A 16567-nucleotide genomic window follows, 5' to 3' on the forward strand; every position below is an offset into this window, starting at 1 on the left:
TTAGAAATCCAGTATCCCAATGAAAACTCATTGAACAGACAGTGACCTAAAAAAAGAAAATGTATGGTTATTCCTCGGGGTTTTGCCTGCTACATAAGTTCTGTTATACTTACAGACATGATTCAAACAGTTTTAGAAACTTCAGAGTGTTTTCTATCCAAATCCACTAATAATATGCATATCTTATATTCTGGGGATGAGTAGAAGGAAGTTGAAATTGGGCACGCTATTTATCCAAAAGTGAAAATGCTGCCCCCTATCCTAGAAAATGACTCAAGTAAAAGTGAAAGTCAACCAGTAAAATACTACTTGAGTAAAAATCTAAAAGTATTTGGTTTAAAATATACTTAAGTATCAAAAGTAAATGGAATTTAAAAAATATACTTAAGAATCAAAAGTAAAAGTATGAATAATTTCAAATTCCTTTTTGTATTTTTTTATTGATGGATAGCCAGGGGCACGCTCCAACACTCAGACCAAATGTACAAATCTAGCGTTTGTGTTTAGTGAGTCTACCAGATCAGAGGCAGTAGGAATGACCAGGAATGTTCTCTTGATAAGTGTGTGAATTGGACCATTTTCCTGTCAAAATGTAACGAGTACTTTTGGGTGTCAGGGAAAATGTATTGAGTAAAAAGGACATTATTTTATTTATGAATGTAGAGAAGTAAAAGTATACGTTTCCAAAAATAGAAATAGTAAATAACAGATACCCCCCCAAAAACGACTTTAGTACTTCAATTAAGTATTTTTACTTGCAACTGAATGCATTCGACCGAAATGTGTCTTCCTAATTTAACCCAACCCCTCTGAATCATGTGTGTGTGTGTGTGTGTGTGTGTGTGTGTGTGTGTGTGTGTGTGTGTGTGTGTGTGTGTGTGTGTGTTTGACTGCTTGTCGCGCTGGAGCGCAACACTTTTGGTGCAGCTTTGTGCAACTTCGTATGCCTTCAATCTTTGACCCAGGTCCGGAAACGGATGTTTCTGAGTCACTTAAATCACATTATAAGTAAATAAATAGTGGTTTCCAGGGGAACTGCCTCTGTTTCTTAGCAACATAATACAAATAATGTGAGCAACAAAAAAAGAATAGTAGTTCTTTATCTTGGTAGCCTAGCCAATGATGACATCATTCTGTAGCCCTCACCACTCATCTTATCCCATAGTAGGACGTTGCTGCTTTAAATTGGAACCATCACGCCAAATTAAACAATAATAACCAAATGACAATCAATTAAATTAATTAAAATGTAATAATTTCATTGACATTATTTAATTAATTTATACCAGGTTGTTAATACAAAGATTATTCATCTAAATGGATGAGGGTGGATTGGGATGACGCGCAGTAGAAAGAAATATGTGGAAATAACGCTTGAGACATTTCATACCTAATTTGGTTGCAATGGGCGGGAAGCTGGGGGGAGGGTTTTTTCTGACTACGGCTGTGTTAAATTCAGGACTAGGAAGGCTACCAGTGTAAATTCCGATTCGATTAGAGATCTTGAGAGAGAACGAAGGATTTTGCAGTCCCAAAACTAACGAAAAGGTAATACCTTTTTGTTTCAGAGTTATATTTGAGATTGTGTAATAGAATACTGGTCTATCCGAGGGTTAGCGTAGTTTTTATACATGTGGTCTACAGCATGTTCTACAAACAGTTGAAACTTTGCCTACCTGCATGCTTTTCTATAGTTTTAACACAGTCTATTGAAAATAATAATTTTCACCGTGAGCGCTGGAAATAAAACATCACTTTTGCACGGTATCAAGAAAATTGCTTATTATTAGCAGTATTTGGGACACAAGATAGGATAGTCAAGAAAATAACTGCTGCGTTGTTGTAAAACTTGTTTGACATTGAAATGTTTTTGCTTTCTATGAATGACTTGATGGTGGATACACTCGTTTTTTTGTAACACTGAGAAACTCCAGTGCGCGGCTCAATTTGCACTTCTCGCATCACCTCGGACTGTGGTTGTCAATGGCCAACCAGAATAACGGGACTGTGGTTGTCAATGGCCAACCAGAATAACGGGAGGATAACGGTAGGCAACAGCTGCCAGAATAACGGGGAAGATGTAAACCGATTATAGCTGACTCTTTTGAATATGAGGGCTCTGATATACACTACATGACCAAAAGTATGTAGACACATGCTCGTCGAACATCTCATTCCAAAATCATGGGCATTAATATGGAGTTGGTCCCCCTTTGCTGCTATAAGAGCCTCCACTCTTCTGGGAAGGTTTTCCACTAGATGTTGGAACATTGTTGTGGGGACTTGCTTCCATTCAGCCATGAGCATTAGTGAGGTCGAGCACTGATGTTGGGCGATTAGGCCTGGCTCGCACTCGGCGTTCCAATACATCCCAAAGGTGTTCGATGGGGTTGAGGTCAGGGCTCTGTGCAGGCCAGTCAAGTTCTTCCAAACCGATCTCAACAAACATTTCTGTATGGACCTCGCTTTGTGCACGGGGGGGCATTTTCATGCTGAAACAGGAAAGGGCCTTCCCCAAACTGTTGCCATAAAATTGGAAGCACAGAATCGTCTAGAATGTCATTGTATGCTGTAGCGTTAAGATTTCCCTTCACTGGAACTAAGGGGCCTAGCTCGAACCATGGAAAAACAGCCCCAGAGCATTATTCCTCCACCAAACTTTACAGTTGGCACTATGCATTAGGGCACGTAGCGTTTTCCTTGCATCCGCCGAACCCAGATTCGTCCAGACCATGTGTGATTCATCACTCCAGAGAACACATTTCCACTGCTCCAGAGTCCAATGGTGGCGAGCTTTACACCACTCCAGCCGACACTTGTCATTGCGCATGATGATGTTAAGCTTGTGTGCGGCTGCTTGGCCATGGAAACCCATTTCATGATGCTCTCGAAGTTCTTGTGGTGACGTTGCTTCCGGAGGAAGTTTGGAACTAGTGAGTGTTGCAATCGAGGACAGACAATTTTTATGCGCTACGCGCTTCAGCAGTTCTGTTCTGTGAGCTTGTGTGGCCTATCACTTCGCGGCTGAGCCGTTGTGGCTCCTCTAAGTTTCCACTTCACAATAACACTTAGTTGACTGGGGCAGGTCTAGCAGAGCAGAAATTTGACTAACTGACTTGTTGGAAAGGTGGCATCCTATGAGAGTGCCACGTTGAAAGTCACTGAGCTCTTCAGTAAGGCCATTCTACTGCCAATGTTTGTCTATGGAGATTGCATGGCTGTGAGCTCGATTTTATACACCTGTTCTGAGCACTTGTTGGCTGCTTTTCCTTCACTCTGGGGTCCAACTGATCCCAAACCATCTCAATTGGGTTGAGGTCGGGTGATTGTGGAGGCCAGGTAATATGATGCCGCACTACATCACTCTCCTTATTGCTCAAATAGCCCTTACACAGCCTGGAGGTGTGTTGGGTCATTGTCCTGTTGGAAAAACAAATGTTAGTCCCACTAAGCACAAACCAGATGAGATGGCGTATCACCACAGAATGCTGTGCTAGCCATGCTGTTTAAGTGTGCCTTGAATTCTAAATAAATCACTGACGGTGTCACTGTAAAGGCACCATCACATCTCTTCCTCCATGCTTCATGGTGGGAACTACACCAAAAATCTCAAATTTTAACTCATCAGACCAAAGGACAGATTTCCACCGGTCTAATGTCCATTGCTCATATTTCTTGGCCCAAGCAAGTCTCTTCTTCTTATTGGTGTCATTTAGTAGTTGTTTCTTTGCAGCAATTCGACAATGAAGGCCTGATTCACACAGTCTCCTCTGAACAGTTGATGTTGAGATATGTATGTTACTTGAACTCTGTGAAGCATGTATTTGGGCTGCAATTTCTGAGGCTGATGACTCTAATAACCTTTACCTCTGCAGCAGAGGTAACTCTGGGTCTTCCTTTCCTGTGGTGGTCCTCGTGAGAGCCAGTTTCATCATAGCGCTTGATGGTTTTTGCAACTGCAAATGAAGAAACTTTCAAAGTTCTTGGAATTGGAATTTTCCACATGGACTGACCTTCATGTCTTAAAGTAATGATGGACTGTCGTTTCTCTTTGCTTATTTCAGCTGTTCTTGCCATGTTATGGACTTGGTCTTTTACCAAATAGGGCTGTCTTCTGTGTACCAACCCTACCTTGTCACAACACAGCTGATTGTCTCAAACGCATTAAGAAGGAAATAAGTTCCACAAATTAACTTTAAAACAAGGCGCACCTGTTAATTGAAATGCATTCCAGGTGACTACCTCATGAAGCTGGTTGAGAAAATGCCAAGAGTGTGCAAAGCTGTCATCAAGGCAAAGGGTGGCTACTTTAAAGAATCTCAAATATAAAATATTTAGATTTGTTTTAACACTTTTTTGTTTACTACATGATTCCATATGGGTTATTTCATAGTTTTGATGTCTTCACTATTATTGTACAATGTAGAAAATAGTAAAAATAAAGAAAAACCCTGGAATGAGTGTCAACTTTTGACTAGTACTGTACTTTTGTGTATATACATACATACATACATACATACATACATACATACATACATACATACATACATACATACATACATACATACATACATACATACATACAGTTGAAGTCGGAAGTTTACATACACTTAGGTTGGAGTCATTAACTCGTTTTTCAACCACGCCAAAACTATAGTTTGTTAACAAGAAATTTGTGGAAAGTCAGTTAGGACATCTACTTTGTGCATGACAAGTTATTTTCCTAACAATTGTTTACAGACAGATTATTTCACTTATAATTCACTGTATCGCAATTCCAGTGGGTCAGAAGTTGACATACACTAAGTTGACTGTGCCTTTAAACAGCTTGGAAAATTCCATAAAATGATGTCATGGCTTTAGAAGCTTCTGATGGGCTAATTGACATAATTTGAGACAATTGGAGGTGTACCTGTGGATGTATTTCAAGGCCTACCTTCAAACTCAGTGCCTCTTTGCTTGACATCATGGGAAAATCAAAAGAAATCCGCCAGACCTCAGAAAAAAAATTGTAGACCTCCACAAGTCTGGTTTATCCTTGGGAGCAATTTCCAAATACCTGAAGGTACCACGTTCATCTCTACAAACAATAGTACGCAAGTATAAACACCATGGGACCATGCAGCCGTTATACCGCTCAGGAAGAAGATGCGTTCTGTCTCCTAGAGCTGAACGCACTTTGGTGCGAAAGTGAAAATCAACCCCAGAACAACAGCAAAGGACCTTGTGAAGATGCCGGAGGAAACGGGTACAAAAGTATCTATATCCACAGTGAAATGAGTCCTATATCGACATAACCTGAAAGGCCGCTCAGCAAGGAAYAAGCCACTGCTCCAAAACCGCCATAAAAAAGCCAGACTACGGTTTGTAACTGCACATGGGGACAAAGATTGTACTTTTTGGAGAAATCTCCTCAGGTCTGATGAAACAGAAATAGAACTGTTTGGCCATAATGACCATTGTTATGTTTGGAGGAAAAAGGGGGAGGCTTGCAAGCCGAAGAACACCATCCCAACTGTGAAGCACGAGGGTGGGAGCATCATGTTGTGGGGGTGCTTTGCTGCAGGAAGGACTGGTGCACTTCACAAAATAGATGGCATCATGAGGCAGGAAAATGATGTGGATATATTGAAGCAACATCTCAAGACATCAGTCAGGACGTTAAAGATTGGTCGCAAATGGGTCTTCCAAATGGACAATTACCCAAAGCTTACTTCCAAAGTTGTGGCAAAATGGATTAAGGACAACATAGTCAAGGTATTGGAGTGGCCATCGCAAAGCCCTGACCTCAATCCTATAGAAAATTTGTGGGCAGAACTGAAAAAGCGTGTGCGAGCAAGGAGGCCTACAAACCTGACTCAGTTACACCAGCTTTGTCAGGAGGAATGGGCCAAAATTCACCCAACTTATTGTGGGAAGCTTGTGGAAGGCTACCCGTAACGTTTGACCCAAGTTAAAAAATGTAAAGGCAATGCTACTAAATACCAATTGAGTGTATGTAAACTTCTGACCCACTGAGAATGTGATGAAATAAATAAAAGCTGAAATAAATCATTCTCTCTACTATTAATTCGGACATTTCACATTTCTTAAAATAGTGGTGATCCTAACTGACCTAAGACAGGGAATATTTACTAGGATTAAATGTCAGGGATTGTGAAACTGAGTTTAAATGTATTTGGCCAAGGTGTATGTAAACTGCCGACTTCAACTTTACATATACATACATATATTAGTGTATTTTGTGTGAATATAGTCTACTATTGATCAGAACACGTGGAAGCAAATAGTTCCCCTTATTATTGCAGCTGAACTATGGAGCATGATGAAACAACATGTGAACATCTCCAGCCTGGGAGCCCATAGCTCTTTAACTGAATTATGGGTGAAATCGAGTTAACCATGTTGTCATAACAACGCTCGTGACCCTGGCTGCAAACAAACACTGAGCCTCCTCACCCTCAAGTGTGTGTGTGTGGGAGGGAGGGAGTTAATTTGACTGTAATATCCTGTTTTCTCTCCTGTCCAGGCTGAGTGTGGGACTGTGAGTGTATCTCTAAAGGGAAGTCCCTCTGTTTGGATGATAATGTAGTCTTTTCCATGCCACCCCTTATAAGGTGGCTTTCCATTCAGGGACTTTATGGTRTTTTACCAAGTTTCCTAACATTCAAGTAATGGCAGGGAGGGGATGGATTTTCCATTTCTGCCTTCCATATGGTTTTTCTAGTGTGTGTGTGTGTGAGAGAGGTAGAAGGGACTTGGCACCTTTAACTCAGTTTGCAGTTCGGCAGCAGTCTGCACATCTGGGATAACTCAACGAGTTGGAAAATCTTACAGGGAAGAGAAAGGGAGAATGAGGGAGGGGCAGAGAGGGAGGGAGGTGACTCACTGCTCTGCTATTCCTCACCGTGTTTAAAATGTGTCCTTCTGAGGTTAAGGCACAGGGCTTTCCCCTTTTTTTTCTTTTTTTTCTTCTAATTTTTTTCCTCCTTTTACTTCAGCTAGCCTTTTCTGACTGACTCCTTTGGTCACTCTCACTTTGAGTTTGTCCATTTTTCAAATCTTAATTCATCTGTCTGTTTCCTCTCTTTCTCTCTCCATATCCCTCCTCCCACTCTCTGTCCCCTGCTGTTTGAACAACTTATTTTATTAATGTAAACATGTGTCTCTGAGTCCTTCAACAGTATGTAAACTGGGAACATGGACTCACTATCACTTGTGGGGGATAGTGTGAGTGAGCAGCCCTGAGTGTCTCTGGATGTTGGGACTGTTAGTGGATGAGGCCCTTCCGCAGAGGCTGGTGACAGATTGGCTGAGAGGTTGGGTAGAGGTCTCAGCACCACCTCTGTCTGAAAGGGGGGGTGAAGGAATGTCCAGTGACATGAACTCACTGACTCACAGAACAGGAATCCCTCAGCTGATAAAGCACTCAGAGTATAAAACTGAAGAGAACCTATACTTTTGATTCTCCTTGTACAAGGTATCAACATATGATTTTAAWTTTTTTTTTACTTACATGTTGAGATGGAGATAATGACACATTGCTACTGTTGCCCTCATGAGTCCAAATATGATATATCATCAAGAATGTACATTGAAAATCATAATGGAATCAATACTTGCTATGAGATTTCTTTTATATGAATGCATGCTGTCAATTTGTTCTTTGTTACTGACAGCTGCTCTCTATTCTGTGTCTCCTTATAGATCCTTCTGCCACAGATGCACCAAGAACTGTAGGCCTAGGGTATTTCACAGAAACACCTACATCTCCGGCCAATTCAGCCCTTCACTTCAGTCTAACCCGTCCTAGTTGTCAAGCATCATCCATATCCCATCATGTCGATAGTGGTGGTGCACTCCAACCCCCTGTTCTGGGTGCGTTTGTGTGCTCTGGTCTTCTCCTGTGTGGCTTTTGCTGTGACCATCCATGGGGCCGACCTCAAGCACGGTACAGGGGACTGGTGTGTGTTCTGCTGGGCCTTCAGTTTCGCTGGGACCCTGCTGGTGTTGCTGGTAGAGCTGTTTGGCCTGCAGACCCGTGCCCCCGTCTCCTGGAAAAACTTCCCCATCACCTTCGCCTGCTATGCCTCCCTGCTCTGCCTCTCCGCCTCAATCATCTTCCCCCTCTATTTCCTCAAGGGCCAGACCTCCCGCAACGAGACTCATAACTACCGCATCGTGGCCACCGTCTTCTCCTGCCTGGCCACCATCGCTTACATGAGTGAGGTGAGCATCAGCAAAGCCCGGCCAGGTGAGGTAGCAGGTTACATGGCCACTGCCCCGGGTCTGCTGAAAGTGTGTGAAACCTTCGTGGCCTGCGTCATCTTTGTCTTCATCAGCGACCCGGTGTCCTACAACTCTCACGATGCACTGAGGTGGTGCCTGGCCGTCTACTGCATCTGTTTCATCCTGTCGGCGGCCATCATTGTGCTGTGTATCTGCGAGTGCACCGGCTGCCTGCCTTTCCCCTTCGCCCGCTTCCTGTCTGCCTACGCCCTACTCGCTGTCATCATGTACCTCTCCGCTACCATCATCTGGCCCATTTTTACATTTGACAGGAAGCACGGGGGCACTTCCTCCAGGCCCACTTTCTGTGGTAACAGTCAAGGGCTGTGTGCATGGGACAAGCAGATGGCTGTGGCTGTGCTCACTGCAGTCAACTTTGTGCTCTACCTGGCAGACCTGATCTACTCTGCCCGACTGGTGTTTATTACTGTGTGAGCAAAAGGTATAGAGGGGAAGAACGAGAAGAGGTAGGTGATTTTGAGTAGGATGGAAAGAAGTTGAGGAGTAGAAATGAAGAGGTGAAGAAAGAGGGAGAAACAAAGAAACTGCTTACTGTATTTTGTGTCATTTATATATCAATGTTCAGCCATTAGTCACCTCCACACATAGACACTAAATTATTTCTTATTTCATGCAAAAGGAAAAGTCCTTACACAATGATGATTTTATAGACCCAAGAACTATGATCAGATGGACCAGATGTTTTCTAGGTTTGAGCTCTGATTATCTGACACATAAATGCAGTATTCCAAAGACAGGATGGATCTGCTGAAAATGTTGACATTACTATAGATCATGTAAAGTCTTACAACTTTCAATGGTCTTTTAATAAGCATGACTTTTTACATTATGGAAAACTGTAGGTAGATTTTACAGAACAACTCACACCTTCCTAGTTTGTTTAAGATGAGTTACGAAGGGATACAAGTAATTCAATCAAACCCCTGAGTAATTTTTAGAAGATTGGTACACTGCTCCAAATGTTTTCAAGACATGATGTAAAACAAATTGTGTTTGAATTAATGTAAAGATATACTCTGTTAGTGTAGGTTTTTTGCTAATTTTACATTCCTGTTTTTACACTTTTTTAAATATTTTCATATTCTGCCAAGCTACATGTCAGGAGTATATTGTATGTTGAAATAATATATGCATAAGGTAACTGAATTAAAACTCACTGTGTAATGAACACTTACTGTTTGACACTTATGTGTTTTGTTATAACCCGTTCTCTGTAGGCTATGGCGTCTCCAAAAACAACATCTTAGAATAAAAACAAAACGTTAGGAAAATGTATTCTTCTTAATCTGGCCCATTGCTTTGTACTGCTGTAACAGTCTGCTCTTGTGGATGAGAATGTCCACTTTGTCATAGAGGGAGACATCCATTTGCTGCATCGTCCTCACTACTTCCTGCTGTTACTAAACATGACATGTTTTTTATTCCGCTGTGCCTGTTGAGACTGTGCATACCACATCAGTGTTATGGGAACATACAATCCAGTGTTCAGTAAAAGCAATGTGATAAATTATAGCAGGATTTGTCAACTGGGGGCCCACGGGTCAAATTTTATTTGGCCCCCAAGTTTTCTGAGCAAACCCCCCCCCACACCAAATTTAAATGATTTGACATAAAGGACTAAAAACACCAGCAAATCAACTTCAACTGTTTTTTAATTTTGGAAATCTGTTCCAAAATGATTTCCACATATAACAGAGCGAGTAATGTGATTGTATACACATGTAAGCTAAGTTTAAAATTATTATGTTTGAGTCAAATGTTATCTGTTTGGGCTTCTTGCAGTCTACAGTCTGCGGCTGAATGTAGTTGATGATCCCTGAATTATAGCCTATGTATATCTGTCTTTGTCCTTGTTAATTGAATAAAATAAACTAACATTTAGGTGTTCTCAATCTCTCTCTCTCTCGATCTCTCTCAAATGTGCGCACACGCACACACACACACACACACACACCCCAAACCGCTATGGGAGGTGTGGTTGTGGGTTGCTGCTTTGTATACAGTATGTAGGTTTATAAAAGGGATGCCACAGGCGGCTCCAGAGACGCTTATACAATCTCCCCCTGTCTCTCTGATAGAGAATGGCACAAACAGGTCCTCTGGATAGAGAGCAATTGTGCTGCTCAATTTGTCTGGAGATACTGAAGGAGCCAGTAGCTCTTCCCTGTGGACACCGCTACTGTATGGGCTGTATCAGGGCCTGCTGGGGTGAAGATGACTCCTCTTACATCTTCAGCTGTCCTCAATGCAGACAGACCTTCACTCCAAGACCAATTCTGAAGAGAAACACCATTTTGGCTGAGATGGTGGAGAAACTGAATACAGGAGGACTCCAAGCTGCACCCTCTGGTCAACGCTGCCGGTATGCTGGAGATGTGGRGTGTGATATCTGCCTCGGTGGTCAGATCAAAGCCACCAGATCCTGCTTGGTGTGTCTGGCCTCTTACTGTGCAGCTCACCTCCACACTCACAACAAATCTCCTGCCCTTAAGAAGCATACCCTGGTTGAAGCCACCATGCCACTGCAGGGGCGGATCTGCTCTCATCACGATAGACTACTGGAGATCTACTGTCGTACTGATCAGCAGTGTGTCTGTCTGCTGTGTGTGATGGATGAACACAGGAGCCATGCTACCGTCTCAGCTGCAGCAGAAAGCACCAAGAAACGGGTAAGGACTGAAAAACAATCTCTTGTCCTTCAACCTCAGTTGTTTAACCATGACAGAATATGTACATTTCTGAAAGTATGCTATGTGCATTAAGAATACTTATGCCCATTCCTATGACTGATAACTATAAGGAAGCGGTATGTTTGGTTCCTTCTATACTGGGAGTGATGGATATCATTTGAACAATGTGAACATTTCCCTGATAATGATCAGAGTTGAGGCCATAAAATCTAAAGGTTAGAGGTACATTTCTATCAATAGAACTTCCTTTCCCATATTCAAATGTTAACTCTATCGGACACCTGCCTATATGTAACCAGGGATCTGAGGAAGGTATCCTATCCTGGAAAAGGCGTGTCAGGTGCCTGTCATCGGTTGTCAGTTGCTTTGAATGTGGCACCATACACTGTTTCCACATGCAAAACCTCATCTCTTTTGACTATATGACTGAAATGATGTGCCAATGTGTAACATGATTCTCTTAAGGGAAGTATACATTTTCCCTTCATCCATAGCCTAGCTGTTACGGGTTATAGAATGTGTAGGTCATTTTATGACTCAATGTGTCCATTTTGAGTATGCTTATTTTCATTTGAGGAATGTAGAATGTAAAAAATAATATATGTTGAGTGTTATGGAGACTAAACAACCTCACAGCTTTGACCAGCTAAATATTCAATTTGACAAAGCGAACGACTCGCCATAAGATCAATACCCTGCTTATATGAGCCCCAAATATTTACTAAGGTAGGCTTGTGGGCATGTTCTTGTCCCTGCAGAGGCAGCTGGGGAAGACGAGGAAGAAATCCAAACTGAGAATGCAAGCCAAAGAAAACGAACTGCTGGATCTGAGACAGGCTCTGCAGTCACTAAAGGTGATGCACTGTGGAGATCCGTAGAGCAATGGCAGCCATGGCCAAGTCCGAAGCGACTTTCAAGTATTAATAAGCTAATATTTTAGTGGATGGGGGAGGTTTTGGGAGTTTGTTCATACTTGGCTAAATGTTATATCTTGACCACACTCTGTCTCCCACTAGCACTCTGCACAGACAGCAGTGGAGGACAGCCAGAAYATCTTTACTGGGCTGATCTGCTCCATAGAGAGAAGGTGCTGTGAGGTGAGAGAGCTGATCAGGGCCCAGGAGAAGACTGCAGTGAGTCAGACTGAAGGGCTCATACTGAGACTGGAGCTGGAGGTGGCTGAGCTGAGGAAGAAAGACTGTGAGCTGGAGCAGCTTTCACACACAGAGGATCATATCTATTTTCTACAGGTAGCATCACTGCTGCTCTGGCTTCGGTATAATTAAGGTGTCCAGTGTTTTTATTTATTTGTATCTTGTAATCTGTCCCACACTTTGTCTTCCTCTCTCCTGGATTCTAGAACTGCCAGTCAATCTCTAAATCGACTGAACTCACAGACACACCCAGAATCACAGTGGTTCCTCTGGTGGATTTTGGTCAAGTTCGAGCCTCGGTATCAGCACTCCAGAAGAGATTGGAGGACCTGTTCAAAGGGGAATGGCCCAAAATATCCAGGGCAGGTGAGACTGGACACTTTACTGTAATTCACTCTATATTGCATTAAAGCTGTTTTAAAAGTAATTTTTTTTTTTCTTCTATGGAACATTACTACTCTTCAATGTCTAATTCGTATTCATCTGTAGCGGGCACAGTGAAACTCCTGCAGTGTTCAGAGCCCCGGATCAGACCAGAGTTCTTATACTGTAAGTCAGTTTCAACTCCATTAATAGCGCTGCATCTGCTCTTAGCTCAGGGCTAAATCTGCATCGTGGTGGTGCTCTATGGATTCCATTCATCTTCTTGTTACCATTATTTTCTTATAGTTTAGTACACTGACTCCTCCTTTCATACCCTTCATCTTCTTTCCTCGTAGATTCCTGTCAGCTCACACTGGACCCCCGGACAGCCCACAGGGACCTGAGTGTGTCTGAGGAGAACAAGGTGGTGACAGTGAGGGCCAGGGACCACTCCTGCCTGGAGCACCCAGAGAGGTTTGATCACTGGAGCCAGGTGCTGTGTACTGAGGCCCTGTCAGGGCGCTGCTACTGGGAAGCCGAGTGGAGCGGGAGTGGCATCAATATGGCTGTGGCGTACAAAGAGATGACCAGGAGAGGAGAGGGCAACAACTCCCACTTTGGACGCAATGACAAGTCCTGGAGTTTGTTCTGTTCCAGAAAAGGTTGTACCATCTGGCACAATAACGTGGCCACTAGAATACCCACTTCAACCTCCTCTAGGATAGGAGTGTACCTGGATCACAGGGCAGGAAGTCTGTGTTTCTACAGCGTCTCTGACACAATGACCCTGCTCCATAGAGTCCAAACCACATTCACTCAGCCCCTCTATCTTGGCTTTGAGTTTATGTGTTTCGGAGTCTTCGTTAAATTGTGCCAGATGGAATGAAAGTGAAATAACAGCTGAGAGAAAGGCATTAGCATGTGTGAAAATTAGTTTCATGGTGAAGTTAATAATAATTGATAGTCTCAGATGTCGCTCACCCCAGTTTGTATTTGTTTATTACTGAAGAGTTAAAGTGTAGTTTAGTTACTGTAGAGTTGATATAATTTGTATTTTGCTGGCAAAACAAAGTACAATATTTTCAATGCAAATTCTGCAAATACCTTCTTGTGAAATTAAAAGAAAAGTCTATCCTGTTCCCCCATTCTCTAATCTGACTGTCATCACATCCCCATTATGTTGATTTGAAATGGTCATATTAAGGGCAATATCAATAGCACTGACATTTGTGTTTTTAAAACACATTTATTGTGGTATGTTTTTATCAAAAGTATCACAAGTAACCTCAGTGGCAACAGCACAGCAGTGCGCAAAAGTCCAGTCTGTTGCGAAATAGACATGAACAAATGTCATACTGTCTCTCACGCACACACGAACAGGGCCGGAAGTTCCTTTTTCTTTGTTACACAGTAACCACACCTCCTGTAACTGCTGGTTGAACCAGGAAGTACAATATAATTCCTCAATTTTCACTATCAAAAGAAATCAATACGGTTCTCTTTCTCTCTCTCTCTGGCTGTTTCTCCTGTACTCTCTGAAATGGCACAGGCAGAGGAACTCCTCTACCAGGATCAATTTCTCTGTCCAGTGTGTCTAGATGTGCTAGGAAATCAAGTGGCTATCCCCTGTGGACACAGTTACTGCATGCTCAGCTAACAACAAACACTGGAGAATGTTCCCTTAAGAGTCTCATTAAGTCCTTAACTAACATTTTCATAGGAATGTTCCCGTGCAAGGAATGTTTCCAAGACATCATTCCCTTAATGTCAAATAGAACTCACCCAGAACGTGGTTACCATGTTCTCAGAACTTAAGATATTGTTATAGACATGTTTAATGGGAACGTTTCATGAACAGTCATGTCCAGTTTTCTGAGGGTTAAGAGAATATTCCATCAACATCCACAGAACATGGTTGCCATGTTCTTAGAACGTAAGATATTAATGTTCTAGACACGTTTCATGAACATGTATGTGTCTGCCCAAAACATCTATACACATCACTGTTGCCCTGATTAGTGAACCATTGATAGCTTTTTTCTGTTGGTGTTACGTTCGTCGTTAGGAGACCACGGTGCAGCGTTGTAMSCGTACATTTTACTTTATTATCAAATGACGCCAAAAAAACAAAACGAACGTAAAGCTCTGTAGCGCTTGTGGTGGCATTTTTCTGCTTTACCAAATGAGGAGAGTTACAAACTACACACCAGTCAGAGTTATACTTAAATTATATCTTTAATAATATGAGCTTTGCCATAGCTCTTTTTGACTTTCAATGATGCGCTATCTCTAATGAACCATTGAAAAGTACCAACATAAAAGTACAAAGATCTTTTATAGCCAAGATACACCCCTCTCAACTTACATGACGAATCACAGATCTTAGGAACTGTTCACAATGAAATACTTTTTCTTGAGAAAGGAGTATCCCTTAGCCAGATAACATTCACTATTAATTATCGTTGAGTTTGGTCCCTCAGACGAGGTTCTAATCTCGTTCCTGGTACTTCATAGTACAAAACCATTACCTCATCCAATCTGCTCTTTAGGTTTTATAACCCAAAGACATCGTAAATCTCCTCTGTCAGTGCTATCTCATAGAGGCCCATCCTCAGTGGAACACARACACAATACTCTATTCTGTCGAATAAAACAACCATTACAATGCAATACAAACATTATAACATAATCTTGCAATTTTCCACAACATGCTAAACAGCAACTATACAAAGACAAGATCCCACACCTGAAGGTGGGAAAAAGGGCTGCCTAAGTATGATCCCCAATCAGAGACAACGATAGACAGCTGCCTCTGATTGGGAACCATACCCGGCCAACAAAGAAATAGACAACCTAGAATGCCCACCCAAATCACACCCTGACCTAACAAAATAGAGAAATAAAAAGTCTCTCTAAGGTCAGGGTGTGACAGTTGGTAAGGATATTCACACACAGTGCTTTTAACTTACATATTTGGCATACATGATTACATTGTGCATGTTCAATCATACATTAATTWTTATTAAACATGTACTCACCTGGGATTTGAACTCACAACCTCTTAGTTCACAATACTCCGATCTCTACACCACCATGTCCATGTCAGGTATCAGTTAATCTGACTATTCGCTCATCATTGATTTAATTGACTAATTTCAGCAATTAAAGTGCTTTCTGTATACAGATGGATCTTAATTTGATCCCTCTTTGGTTGATGAGAATTTTCCTCCACAGGAGGAAATGCAAACTTGTTGTGTACTCAAGGTTTAAAAAGGCTTCTGAAGTTTGTAATTTTAACWAAAAAATATCAGACTTGATTTGCCCTAATGTAAAATGTATTAACCCCTACAAAAAATATCCATTAATTATAATCCACATAATAATTCTCAATACCTGTAGCTGCAGGATTATTTTCCTGCTGTAGCAAACTGGCTCAAATTAACATCCTACATCTGTAGTTGTCTAATGTTTGTGGGGCATATTAACCTGTTTTAAWAATACTCAATCACTATGATCAATAAAATATTTTCTTGAGTGTACTTTTAACAGAGCTGAGATTTAATTTAAAGTGCATTCACCCTARTGCTTACACCTATCAAGTTGTTTCAGATCTACCCAATTGCCGCCTAGGGAGGATGGGTTAGGGTTTCTTCTGGACAGGGCCTACAGTGCCTTGAGGAAGTATTCATTAATTTTGTTGTTACAGCCTAAATTCAAAATGATTAAATATCCTTTTTTCTCACCCATCTTCACACAATACCCCCTAATGACAAAGTCAAAAAATATGTAAAATTTTTTGTTGTTGTAATGTATTGAAAATGAAATAAAGAGAATATCGAATGTATGTGAGAATTCACACCGCTGAGTCAATACTTTGTAGAACCACCACTGGCAGCGATTATAAACTCTGCAAAAAAAGAAACGTCCTCTCACTGTCAACTGCGTTTATTTTCAGCAAACTTAACATGTGTAAATATTTGTATGGACATAAGATTCAACAACTGATACATAAACTGAACAAGTTCCACAGACATGTGACTAACCGAAATT

The 16567-nt window shown here is 41.6% G+C and overlaps 2 protein-coding genes across 2 annotated transcripts; both read left to right on the top strand.

The window, feature by feature from the left end:
* Positions 1-1386: 1386 nt before the first annotated feature.
* On the top strand, positions 1387-10191 carry myadmb (myeloid associated differentiation marker b). The gene is made up of 2 exons (XM_023977218.2): positions 1387-1548; positions 7708-10191. The coding sequence occupies exon 2, from the start codon at positions 7840-7842 to the stop codon at positions 8722-8724; it is 885 nt and encodes a 294-aa protein (XP_023832986.1). The 5' UTR covers positions 1387-1548; positions 7708-7839; the 3' UTR covers positions 8725-10191.
* A 64-nt stretch (positions 10192-10255) lies between these two features.
* On the top strand, positions 10256-16275 carry ftr66 (finTRIM family, member 66). Its single transcript, XM_023977167.2, has 6 exons — positions 10256-10979; positions 11759-11854; positions 12017-12250; positions 12361-12520; positions 12644-12703; positions 12874-16275. Exons 1-6 carry the CDS (start codon positions 10392-10394, stop codon positions 13401-13403), a joined length of 1668 nt encoding a protein of 555 aa, XP_023832935.1. The 5' UTR covers positions 10256-10391; the 3' UTR covers positions 13404-16275.
* Positions 16276-16567: the final 292 nt, after the last annotated feature.

The sequence above is a fragment of the Salvelinus sp. IW2-2015 genome, linkage group LG32 (genome assembly GCF_002910315.2).
Source record: "Salvelinus sp. IW2-2015 linkage group LG32, ASM291031v2, whole genome shotgun sequence".
NCBI lineage: Eukaryota > Metazoa > Chordata > Actinopteri > Salmoniformes > Salmonidae > Salvelinus > Salvelinus sp. IW2-2015.